General features: G+C 42.0%; 1 protein-coding gene across 5 annotated transcripts in view; it reads left to right on the plus strand.

Moving 5' to 3' along the window:
• The first annotated feature begins 1387 nt into the window (after nucleotides 1–1387).
• UBAP2 (ubiquitin associated protein 2) overlaps nucleotides 1388–12754 on the plus strand; it is a 134931-nt gene continuing 123564 nt past the window's right edge. For all 5 annotated transcript variants that reach the window (XR_010323075.1, XM_023545190.2, XM_023545191.2 and 2 more), the window contains exon 1: nucleotides 1388–1461. Coding sequence is in view for 4 of the 5 variants with exons in the window: in XM_023545190.2 (XP_023400958.2) it covers nucleotides 1413–1461 (49 nt within the window). In the remaining variant the exon portion in view is untranslated. The remainder of the gene's footprint in view (nucleotides 1462–12754) is intronic.

Here is a 12754-nt window from a genome sequence, read left to right on the forward strand (position 1 = left end):
GCCTGACCCAAGCCATGGTATTTTCAATCACGTCATATGCATGTGAAAGCTGAACAGTAAATAAGAAGACCGAAGAAGAGTTGATGCCTTTGAATTGTGGTGTTGGCGAAGAATATCGAATATACCACGGACTGCCAAAAGAACGAACAAATCTGTCCTGGACGAAGTGCGGCCAAAATGTTCTTTAGAGGCGAGGATGGTGAGACTGTGTCTTACATACCTTGGACATGTTGTCAGAAGGGATCAGTCCCTGGAGGACATCATGCTTGGCAGAGTACAGGGTCAGCGGAAAAGAGGAAGACCCTCAACGAGGTGGATTGACACAGTGGCTCCAACAATGAGCTCAAGCATAACGATTGTAAGGATGGCGCAGGACCGGGCAGTGTTTCATTCTGTTGTGCATAGGGTCGCTATGAGTCGGAACCAACTCAAGGGCACCTAACAACAACAACAGGCAGGTATTTTACATAATCCCGTTTAATTTTCACAATCTTGCAAAGTGGGTATTATTATCACAAGGTAACAAAGCTCTGAGGTAAGGCTTCCTGGACTCAAAAGTCCGTGTATCTAACCAAGTTGGGATAATGCTTTTGAGGCTCAAATAAGGCAATAAATGAGAAAATACCTAACATACTAAAATTATAAATGTACTTATGCTTAATTCCTGAAGGAATAACTGGGTCAGATCTTATGGACAGGAGGGTCAGCGTTCGAAGACAGAAAACCTGGTTTGGATCTCTTAAATCGGAAAATAACTGAACCTCTCTAATCCTCTTTCCTTATCCTTAAAATCCGGTCAATCCCTGCCTCAGGGGGTTGTTTATGAAATTTAATAAAATGATAATACAAACGGCTAACGTTGAGCAGGCGTCCGATAGATGTTAATCTTTCCACACAGAAAGGAAATGGGGAATGCAGAACCAATTCGATTCCACATTAACCAAGGCGGAACTCGCGAGGTATTCCTGCCCAGCGCACCAGACCCGTTCAGGGTCTTCTTGAACCCGCCCGGGTACTGCAGGTGCTCTGGCGAACCGTTGGCGTTTTCCCGCGCAGGGGGAGGGGCGGAGCGCAAGGCCGGGAATTTGGTAGCGGCGTCCGCCCACCAGGACTACATCTCCCAGCAAGAACCAGGTTCAGTCACCTGGTCGACATAACCCACTGGTATTAGTCTCAGAAGCTAGAGATGTCCACTTTTCTTCTTGGCCTTCCCTTGGCACTATGTTCCCAGGTTTACGTCTATGAACCTGCACGGGAAAGGCTGTGGTAGTGCATGTCTTTGCTATGGAGCATGCTGGGAGTCGTAGTCCTCTCGTGCAACGTGTGGGAAGCCAGGCTTGCCTTGAATGGTTACACCATATCACGTGATACGAGATCGCCGGAGGTGGCCGACGAGCGACTTGCAGTGCCTTATGAGGTCATCACAGCGCGACAAGCTGCAGTTAGGGCATCCTGGATGCGGTGGGTAATATTTCCCTAGCCTTTTCCAAGTAGGGGAAATCCCATAAAACTTCCCTCACTTGCTCCTTTCTCTTGCCCCCCGCCACCTCAACGCTGTTGGCCTCACAGGGTTGAGAGAAGCAGTGGCTAGAGGAAGCGGTGCGCGGTTTGGGAGGTCTCGGGAGCCGCACGGAAGCGGCTTGTGGCTCCTCCTTCGGTGGTGACGTAGAGGTCACGTGACGGACCGGGCCGCCTCCGCCGCCGCCGCCGCTTTGTAAGCGGCACATTGGCAGGTAACGAGCAGCAGCGGCGGCGGCGGCGGCGGCGGCGGTGGTGGCGGCGGCGGGTCGGAGTGCAGCGGGAGCAGCAGCGGTAATTGCCACCTGTCCTTCTTCCCTTTTCCAGGTTCCTGAGCCTTGCAGCGTGCGCTTTCTAGTCCTGGGTTCATCTCTTCTTTGCCCTAACCATCTTCAGACTGCCCCAGCGCCCACCCGCGAGGACCGGGCCAAGCTTCCCTCCTCAGCTTGACGCTTCCTCCGTATCCTCAGGCCCGGGCACCCCCCTTCCTCTCTGGGTTGCCCTGGTTCTCCTTCCTGTCTACCCCCATCCTAGTTCCACCGGCCCCACCCAGCCCCTGGGGGCGTCTCTCCCCCCCCCCCCCGCCACCGATCTTCTGTCCTGGAGGGTGTGGTTTTCTCTACCACCTCGTCCCTACCAGTCCTCTGGAGCTCCCGCGCCACGCTCTCGCTACCATCCTTACCATCTTTCCGCTTTTACGCCCGTCGCTAGTCCTGGGACTGGCCCTCTTAGAGCCCAACTTCTGCGCTAACCCAGAGGCATAGTTCAGTTCTACCTCTTATTCTCATTTCGGAGGTCTTTGGCCTCAGACTCTTAGAACTCCGTTTTCTTCCTCAGCCCCAGTTCCTGTGATCTGGTTGTGTCACAGTTTGTTCTTTAATGTCGATTTGAGAGCGCTTTGTAAACTGTGGAGCGCTGCCTGTCAGACGTGTTCAAAATGTTGTATCTTTCATTGGTAGATGACAATTCAGTTTTCTTGGCTCTGAATCACTTTCCCACTCTCCTCCAGCCCTCTCCTCATTCAGTGTAATTAGTTGCCCAGGCATCTCACATTCACTCTATGGATTCTTGTTTTCTCTAGGGATCGATCCGTAGTCTTTCATGTTTGACCTAATTCTGTAGTTTACTACTACTTCTCTTGGAGATTGCTTTTCCAAAGTGTACGATCACTCAGTATTTAGGCTTTTCTCTTATCCAGCGCCTGCATACCCTAACAGTTAAGGCCTTTTTAAGGTCTCCATCCAAAGATCATCTTTTATTTGAAATTGTTTTGTATGTATGTATGTGTGTGTGTGTATATATATATAAATATATGAAACATTCACTTTCTGTGTGAATTCACTTATATTTTTTCTTCCATTTCGATAGCACTTTTTTTCACCTACGGTTATGTCAAGAATTATTGTGTTCTCATTTTTAATCATGAATTGTACATTCTTTTTACTGTCAATTTGTTTGATAAGGGTGGAGGGAAGATGAACATCACACCTAAGCACTCCTTTACCTTAGTCACTGGGTGGGTAGGTTGGGCTGGTCCCCATCTATCTCAGGAAAGGGAATAAATTCCACTCTCTGAAGATGATATAGTCTTCCAGTATACCAGTGTGGCTTCTCTGCGTCTGGAGCCCCTTGGCTGGAAGCAAAAAAGCATTTTTTGGGGGGCATCCTTTAATTGCTGTGAAGCTTGCCTTATCCTTAGGCAAAGGTGATTAGTTTCCTACATCACTCTTTTGCTTGCCTCCAGTGTGCTGCTCCTGGTTTTTCCTCCTTATGGCTAGTTCACACGTGGGATGGAAGATTGCCCCTGCCCCTCACTCCCCAATGCCCTACTTGTTTCCCACAGTTCTGGTTTCTCCTGTTTCCTTGTTGCCGACTGACCTTCAATTATTATTAAACGGTTCAGTGAGGGGAAGTTTTTGTTGTGATTGAAATATGGCTGGGAAATGGTGGCTTGGGAGAGAATGAGGCCATAGGAAAGGGCTGTGGTAATTGTCCCTCCTGCCTGTTTCCTGCTGCTCTGGTTTCCTCTGGCCTCTCTCTTTAAATGTGGGCTGGACCAGCAGCACTCACATGGAGCTACCTTTAGAACAAGGCCAGAACATCAGTAACACCTCTGCTTCCCTTTCCTGGTAACTGGTGCAGACTGTATAGTGCTCACCAGGAGTGTCTTGATACTATCGTGAGTGACTATTATTTGGGGGAGAAATGGTGGGAGAACAGGGAGAAGAATGGGTTTATTGTCTTTATTCTAAATATGCAGTTGTGTTTTGATGTGAACTGGTCACTGTCTCCACCACCTTTAAGTACAAACTACATGTAGAAAGTACAGACCTATTTTGAAGATTTGAAGTGATCTCAAGTGAAGCCTTTACTTTTAAAGTGCTAGTCTTATTCCCAATCCTCCCCCCACCCCCAATGGTGACTTACTGTTAAGATTTCCTTTGTTATAAGACCTATTTTTTTTCTCTTTTAATTTTTATTGTGCTTTAAGTGAAAGTTTACAGATCAAGTCAGCCTGTCATACAAAAATTTGTATATACCTTGCTATAAAAAAAAAAATATATATATATTTTTTATGTACTTGTAGTTGCTCTCCCCGTAATGAGACAGCACACTCCTCTCCACCCTCTAGTTTCGTGTCCATTCTTCCAGCTTCTTTCCCCCTCTGTCTTCTCATCTCCCCTCCAGACAGGAGCTGCCCACATAGTCTCATGTGTCTATTTGATCCAAGAAGCTCACTCCTCACCAGTATCATTTTCTGTCCTATAGCCCAGCCCAATCACTGTCTGAAGAGTTGGCTTTGGGAATGGTTCTGGATAAGACCTATTTTTCAGGATTGGGAGTGTGTTATAAAAGAGCGAATGCCTGTTCAAAAGAAGCAGTCTGTATGAGCTCACAAAGTTGTGATGCTCCTCTGCTCTTAAACAAACCTATCTTACTTTGTTACTCTTTGTGAAGTAATCTGTACGTCAGCAAATATTGCTAAGCTCTTCGTTAATTTGAGTAAAGGAGTGTCCTTTAAAAGCTAAGTGTTATGGCACCTGTGGTGTTGGCTGGTAAGGCGGTGGATCTCTGATAGATCTTAGAAACAGCTGTTTGTTTGTTTTTTTTCCAAAAAAGAAAGTGGAGATGTAACCTGAAGGAAGGCAAAGCGAGGGAGGACCTGTATCATCATGTAAGCCTGTGGTAGTTGTGAAATAATTTTGACCCAACTATCAAATAAGTATTTAGGAATGGGATAAAGGTCAGAGAACCAAATTTCTCAGGTTTGTTTTGACAATTGTAGTGTAAACTGCTTAAGCTGATAATTGTTACTTTTTGTTTTCTTGACAGTGTTTCTCCCAAAAATGCTGCATGTCATGTTCTTTTTTAAGAAAGGAAATATTTTAGTTTTGAAATTTCTTGGCAAAGGCCTTGAAGACCAGGTTTGTGAATTTCTGGCTGTCACAGCTTGTATACTAGAGACTGAGTTTCGTTTTTCAAATAGCTGATTTTCTTACTGAATCTAATTGAATTGGAATCCAGTTAATTTATTTTTACTTTTTATTTTTTTATTGTGCTTTAAGTGATAGTTTACAAATCAAGTCAGCCTCTCATACAAAAATTTATATACACCTTGCTATGTATTCCTAGTTGCTCTCCCCCTAATGAGACAGCACACTCCTCTTCTTCACCCTGTATTCCCATGTCCATCCAGCCAGCTCCTGTCCCCCTCTGCCTTCTCATCTCCCCTCCAGACAGGAGCTGCCCACATAACCTCATGTGTCTACTTGAGCCAAGAAGCTCACTCCTCACTAGTATCATTTTCTGTTTTACAGTCCAGTCCAGTACCTGTCTGAAGAGTTGGCTTTCAGAATGGTACCAGTCTTGGGCTAACAGAAGGTCTGGGGACCATGACCTCCACGGTCTTTCTAGTCTCAGTCAAACCATTAAGCCTGGTCTATTTTACAAGAATTTGAGGTCTGCATCCCACTGTTCTGCTCTATCAGGGGTTCTCTGTTGTGTTCCCTGTCAGGGCTGTCATTGGGAACCCAGTTAATTTTGAATTAATGTTTGGATTAAGGAGTAGGTGTTAAATTTAAGACAAAGAAATGCTCTGCTTTTCAGAGTTGTTGGGAATGTGTGTGTGTGTGTTTTTTTCTTCTGTTAAAGCTAAAAACCAAACCCATTGCTGTCAGGTCGATTCTGACTCATAGCGACCCTATAGAACACAGTAGAACTGCCACATAGAGTTTCAGAGGAGTGCCTGGTGGATTCCAACTACTGACCTTTTGGTTAGCAGCTATAGCATCTAACCACTATGCTGCCAGTGTTTCCTTCCTTCCATTAGGAACTCTAAAAGTTAATAGGACATGTTTTTGATTGGGTCTCAAAATTAAAAAAAAAAGAATGGTTTTAGTTGTGAGAATATTTTTTAAAAAATTATAGAGGAGAGAATTTGGATTTAGAACTTTGGATGGACTGTATTTCTTGCTATTAGTATGCTGTTAAAACCTGTTTTTAAGTAAGATGTCACACAGGAGTGTTCTCATTTAAAGTTACATTGTACATACACATCTAATATTGAGCACTTTACTGCTTACACACTTTTTTTTTTTTTTACATGTAGTCTTAATCATCTCATCGTATCTGTTCTGGGATTGTAGGTATTATGTCTATGAAGACTTTCGAAGGCTTACTTACTTCTTGTTAATGGTGCCTTTTTTCTTCTTTCTTTGAAATTCTCTGCACTTTCCTACCTTCTTTCTTTTTTTCTGTTATTTCTCTTTCCCTATTCTCTCTCCATTTTCTTTTTCTCCCCTCTTTTCTTCCTCTAGACCCCACTTCCCCCAAATATAAAAACACTCTCAACATTTGCTCAGTCTCAGCTGAGAAGGCTGTGGGCCCCAGTCTCTTTGGAGACCAGTCTTCTGACTCCACCTGCCAGCGCAACATGCTGCTTCCCTAGCAAGCAGATTAAAACCTAAAATAAACTTACGGCTTCATAGACTTGAGCAAGGAATATAGTGCTATGTGTATTGTATGTGCCTCCCTGGCTAGGCTGTGTGTTCTTCGAAGGCTTGGATTTTTCATTTGATAGCAGTGTTAAATCATTAAACAAGAGACCAAGTGGGCTTTAAAAAATACAGGTTTAACTGAAATAGGGCCTAGAAGAAAATGATTGGCTTTAGGATTTATTGGCAAGCCTTTAAATTGTTTTCCAGACCAAATTAGCTCCCCCCCGACATTGTTCCCAAATTAATTTATAAATTTCCAAATTAGGGTAGGTTTTTGGATCAGACTGACTGATACTGTTTTACCTAGGAACGTAGAGATGGGGTACCAAATCCAAATCCATTGCTGTCGAGTCAGTTCTGACTCATAGTGACCCTATGGGACAGAGTAGAACTGCCCCATGGGGTTTCCAAGGAGTGGCTGTTGGATTTGAACTGCCAGCCTTTTGATTAGCAGCCGAGCGCTTAACCACTGTGCCTCCAGTACTCCAGAGATGGAGTGTGAGACTGTAATTAGGAAATAAATGTAAAAAGCATTACTCTCATTTTTTAATTTCTCTTTCATTTACAGTTAAAAAATTGAAGACACACATTTTAGAATATTTGAAAAAAGACTAGCACAATTTAACATTTTACTATAAATTCTTCATCATTTTCTTTTACATAATGTATATATTTAAAAAAAATGGGATCATATCGTGCATACTTACTGATTTTTATTGAAGAATATAGTATACATGGAAACCCTGGTGGCATAGTGATTAAGTGCTACAGCTGCTAACCAAAGGGTCGGCAGTTCAGATCCGCCAGGCGCTTCTTGGAAGCTCTATCGGGCAGTTCTACTCTGTCCTCTAGGGTCGCTATAAGTCGGAATCGACTCGACGGCACTGGGTTTGGGTTTGGTTTTGGTTTATTTTTTTGATAGTATGCATGCACAAGGTACGATGTGTGAAAACACGTATAGAATCTTGAAAAAAAGAAATAAAATGGACAATCAAGAAATAGAACACTACTGCTGCCTCCAGCCCCCTGCATATTTCTTCCCTTAAAAGCATTCCTTTGTCTCTTCCCCAGAGGTAACCATTATCCTAAAGTTTGGGTTTGTCATGACATTTTTAAGAATTATTTTTACCCCTTGTATATAACTGTAAATATATGGTTTAACATTGCCCATTTTTGATCTTGATCTAAATGGAATTATATGATTCTTCTGAGCCTTGCTTCTTTCACTTTACATGTTTGAGGTACATCATGTTGCCTCTTACAGCTATCAGTCATTTTCAGTAGTATGGTATTTCATTGTGAGGATCTACCAAATCTTATTAATCTCTTCTATTGTTAATGGATATTTGTCTTACTTCCAGTTTTTTATGTTTACAAATTGTACTTGTCTCCCAGTGAACATTTGTTCCTCATCCCCCCCAAAAGCAAACCCCAGTTTCTTAGTATAACTACAGGCCTCATTTGAACCATGGAACACAAATGTTGAGTGACTGCTCATTTCTCGAGGGTGGTACGTAAACTAATACCATTCCAGATGCCTAGGGAAGACCTTTAATTCATTACATGCAGTGCATATACCCTAGGCCCAACCAACCTAAATCCACTGCCATCGAGTCGATTGCAGCTCATAGTGACCCTATACGACAGGGTAGAACTGCACCCTATAGTTAGTTTCCAAGGCTGTAAATATTTATGGAAGTAGGCTGCCACATCTTTTCTCACAGACCTTTTGGTTAGCAGCTGAGTGCTTTAACCACTGTGCCACCAGGGCTCCTTACACCTTAGGCTTTGGGACTTAATTCTCAAGACTGAGTGAATTAGAGCTTTTCACATTCTTGCCAAATTTTTAGTTTTTCCTAGTTCTGGTGGGATGTTTTAGGTATTTTGTTAACATCACATAGCTGGATTTGTTTTGTTAATAGAACACATAGCTGGATTTTGCTTGTTAATACAATCTGCCAGCTTTTCTTTTAACTGGATAACTTACTGTAATTAAAAATATATTGATTTTGTGTCTGCCACCACATTTTGTTTTTATCAATCTGGTCTTTGTTTTTTCTATGTCTTTTGCCTTTTTTTTTTTTTAATTATGATCAAAGGAGGTTTATTCCGGAGATGTGAGGCTGGTTCAGTGTTTGAAAAACAATGTCGCATATGCATGATTCAGTTTATGTAGCCTTCTTGGATTGACAAAGTTGCAGAGATAGAGAACAGATTAGTGGATACCAGGAGTTAATGACAGTGGGGTAGAAGTCCCTGGGTGTTGTAAACATTCGACCACTAACCTAAAGGTTGGAGGTTCATACTGCCCAGCGGCGTCGCAAAAGAAAGACCTAGTGCTCTATTTCTTTAAAGATTATAGCCAAGAAAACTCCATGGAGCAGTTCTGCTCTGTCACATGGGGTTACCATGAGTAAGAATCAGCTTGACAGCAAAGGTTTTAGTGACAGAATCAACTTGATAGCAAAGGGTTTAGCGACAGTAGGGAAATGGCGTTGGGACAAGAGGAGGGAGGAAAATCTTTGTGGTGAGGGACAAGGCCTGTATTTTGATTGCAGTGGTGATTAATATACACATGTGGTAAAATGACGTAGAATGAGGCACACATTGTATCAATGTACTACGTGTACTACAGTTATATAAGATGTAACCACTAGAGGAACCCGAGTAAAGGGGTGCAGGACCTCTTTGCAACTTAACCTTGAACCTATAATTATTTTAGAATTTTAAAAATGTTAAATGTTAAGAATCAGAACTATTTGTCTTTTTTCAATTTCTTCTTGTCAGTTTTAGTAAGCTTTTAATTAGTAATTTATTTCATCTAAAATTTCAAAAAATTTTTTGGGTTAAAAAGTTGTTAGTAAAACCCTTTTGTGTCAAACTTTTGTTGATACTGATTTTTTTAAAGTCACTCTTATTGGATTTGTTTTTTGCCTTGTCTTTTTATATAAGTAAACCCGTTGCTGTTGAGTCGATTCTGACTCATAGCAGCCCTGTAGAACAGAGTAGAATTACCCCATAGTTTCCAAGGAGTACCTGGTGGATATGAACTGCAGACCTTTTGGTTAGGAGCTGTATTTCTTAACCACTACGCCAGCCGTGTTTCCATATAAGCGAACGCATACAATATTTGGCCTTTTGTGGTTGGCTTATTTCGCTCAGCATAATGTCTTCAGGTTCCATCCATACTGTAGCATGGATCAAGACTTCATTTTTCCTACTGACTGAGTAGTATTCCATTGTATGTATGTACCACATGTTGTTTATTCATTTGTTGATGGGCATTTCGGTTGTTTCCATCTTTTGGGTATTGTGAATAGTGCTGCAGTGAACATGGATGTACAAGTCTCTTTTTGAGTCTCTGCTTTCAAGTCTTTTGGGTGTATACCTAGGAGTGGAATTGCTAGTGTTGTTCTATTTTCACTCTTTTGAGGAACTTCTGTACTTTTTTCCGTAATAACTATATTGTTTTACGTTCCCACTAGCAGTGGGTAAAGGGTTCCAGCTTCCCCACATCCTGGCGAACATTTGTCATTTTCTGTTTTTTTTTTTTTATCTTATCCATCCTAGTGGGAGTGAAATGATATTTCATTGTCGTTTTGATTTGCATCTCTCTGATGCCTAATGATGCTGAGCATCTTTTCATGTCTTTGGTGGCCATTTGAGTGTCCTCTTTGGTGAAATGTCTCTTGAAGTTCTTTGCCCATTTTATGATTGTCTTTTTGTTGTCGAAGTTTTATATGTATTTTGGTTATTAGATTCTTGCTGGATACATGGTTTCTGAAGATATTCTCCCAGTTAGTAGCTTGTCTTTTCACTTTTTTGGTGAAGGTTTTTTTTTTTTTTAATATTTATTGTGCTTTAAGTGCAAGTTTACAAGTCAGTAGCTCACACAAAAACTTACATACACCTTGCTACATACTCCCAATTACTCTCCCCCTAATGAGACAGCCCACTTTCTCCCTCCACTCACTCTTTTTGTGTCCATTTCATCAGCTTCTAACCCCCTCTACCCTCTCATCTCCCCTCCAGGCAGGAGATGCCAACATAGTCTCAAGTGTCCACCTGATCCAAGAAGCTCACTCCTCACCAGCATCCCTCTCCAACCCATTGTCCAGTCCAATCCACGTCTGAAGAGTTGGCTTTGGGAATGGCTCCTGTCCTGGGGCAACAGAAGGTCTGGGGGCCATGACCACCAGGGTCCTTCTGGTCTCAGTTAGACCATTCAGTCTGGCTTTTTATGAGAATTTGGGGCCTGCATCCCACTGCTCTCCTGCTCCCTCGGGTTCTCTGCTGTGTTCCCTATCAGGGCAGTCATCGGTTATAGCCGGGCACCATCTAGTTCTTCTGGTCTCAGGATGATGTAACCTTTGGTTCATGTGGCCCTTTCTGTCTTTTGGGCTCCTATAGCCTTGTGTCCTTGGTATTCTGCATTCTTCTTTGATCCAGGTGGGTTGAGACCAATTGATGCATCTTAGATGGCTGCTTGCTAGCATTTAAGACCCAGACACCACTCTTCAAAGTGGGATGCAGAATGTTATCTTAATAGATTTTATTATGCCAATTGACTTAGGTGTCCCCTGAAACCATGGTCCCTAGACCCCTGCCCCTGCTACACTGGCCTTTGAAGCATTCAGTTTATTCAGGAAACTTCTTTGCTTTTGGTTTAGTCCAATTGTGCTGACCTCCCCTGTATTGTGTGCTGTCTTTCCCTTCACCTAAAGTAGTTCTTATCTACTATCTAATTAGTGAATACCCCTCTCCCACCCTCCTTCCCTCCCCCTCTCATAACCGCAAAAGAATGTGTTCTCAGTTTAAACTATTTCTCAAGATCTTATAATAGTGGTCTTATACAATATTTGTTCCTTTGCAACTGACTAATTTCACTCAGCATAATGCCTTCCAGGTTCCTCCATGTTATGAAATGTTTCACAGATTCCTCACTGTTCTTTATTGATGTGTAGTGTTCCATTGTGTGAATATACCATAATTTATCCATTCATCTGTTGATGAGCACCTTGGTTACTTCCATCTTTTTGCTATTGTAAACAGTGCTGCAGTAAACATGGATGTGCATATATCTGTTCTTGTAAAGGCTCTTATTTCTCTAGGATATATTCGCGGAGTGGGATTGCTGGGTCGTATGGTACTTCTATTTCTAGCTTTTTAAGGAAGCGCCAAATCGATTTCCAAAATGGTTGTACTATTTGACATTCCCACCAGCAGTGTATAAGTGTTCCAGTCTCTCCACAGCCTCTCCAACATTTATTCTTTTGTGGTTTTTGGATTAATGCCAGCCTTGTTGGAGTGAGATGAAATCTCATTGTGGTTTTGATCTGCGTTTCTCTAATGGCTAATGATCGTGAACATTTCCTCATGTATCTGTTAGCGACCTGAATGTCTTCTTTAGTGAAATGTCTGTTCATATCTTTTGCCCATTTTTTAATTGGGTTGTCTTTTTGTGGTTGAGTTGTTGCAGTAGCATGTAGATTTTAGAGATCAGGCACTGATCAGAAATGTCATAGCTAAAAACTTTTTCCCAGTCTGTAGGTAGTCTTTTTAGTCTTCCAGTGAAGTCTTTGGATGAGCATAGGTGTTTGATTTTTAGGAGCTCCCAGTTATCTAGTTTTTCTTCTACGTTCTTAATAATGTTTTGTATACTGTTTATGCCATGTATTAGGTCTCCTAATGTCGTCCCTATTTTTTTTCCATGGTCTTTATCATTTTAGATTTTATATTTAGGTTTTTGATCCATTTTGAGTTATGTTTTGTGCATGGAGTGAGGTATGGGTCTTGTTTCATTTTTTTGCAGATGGATATCCAGTTATGCCAGCACCGTTTGTTAAAAAGACTGTCTTTTCCCCATTTAGCTGTTTTGGGGGCTTTGTCCAATTTCAACTGCTTATATGTGGATGGATTTATGTCTGGATTCTCACTTCTGTTCCCTTTGGTGTATGTATCTGTTGTTGTACCAGTACCAGGCTATTATGACTACTGGGGCGGTATAATAGGTTCTAAAATCAGGTAAAGTAAGGCTTCCCACTTTGTTCTTCTTTTTCAGTAATGCCTTATTTATCCAGGGCCTCTTTCCTTTCCATATGAAGTTGGTGATTTGTTTCTCCAACTCATTAAAGAATGTTGCTGGGATTTGGATCAGAATTGCATTAAATGTATAGATCGCTTTTGGTAGAATAGACATTTTTATAATGTAAGTCTTCCTATCCATGAGCAAGGTACGT

Source organism: Loxodonta africana, chromosome 9 (assembly GCF_030014295.1).
Source record: "Loxodonta africana isolate mLoxAfr1 chromosome 9, mLoxAfr1.hap2, whole genome shotgun sequence".
NCBI classification, from domain to species: domain Eukaryota; kingdom Metazoa; phylum Chordata; class Mammalia; order Proboscidea; family Elephantidae; genus Loxodonta; species Loxodonta africana.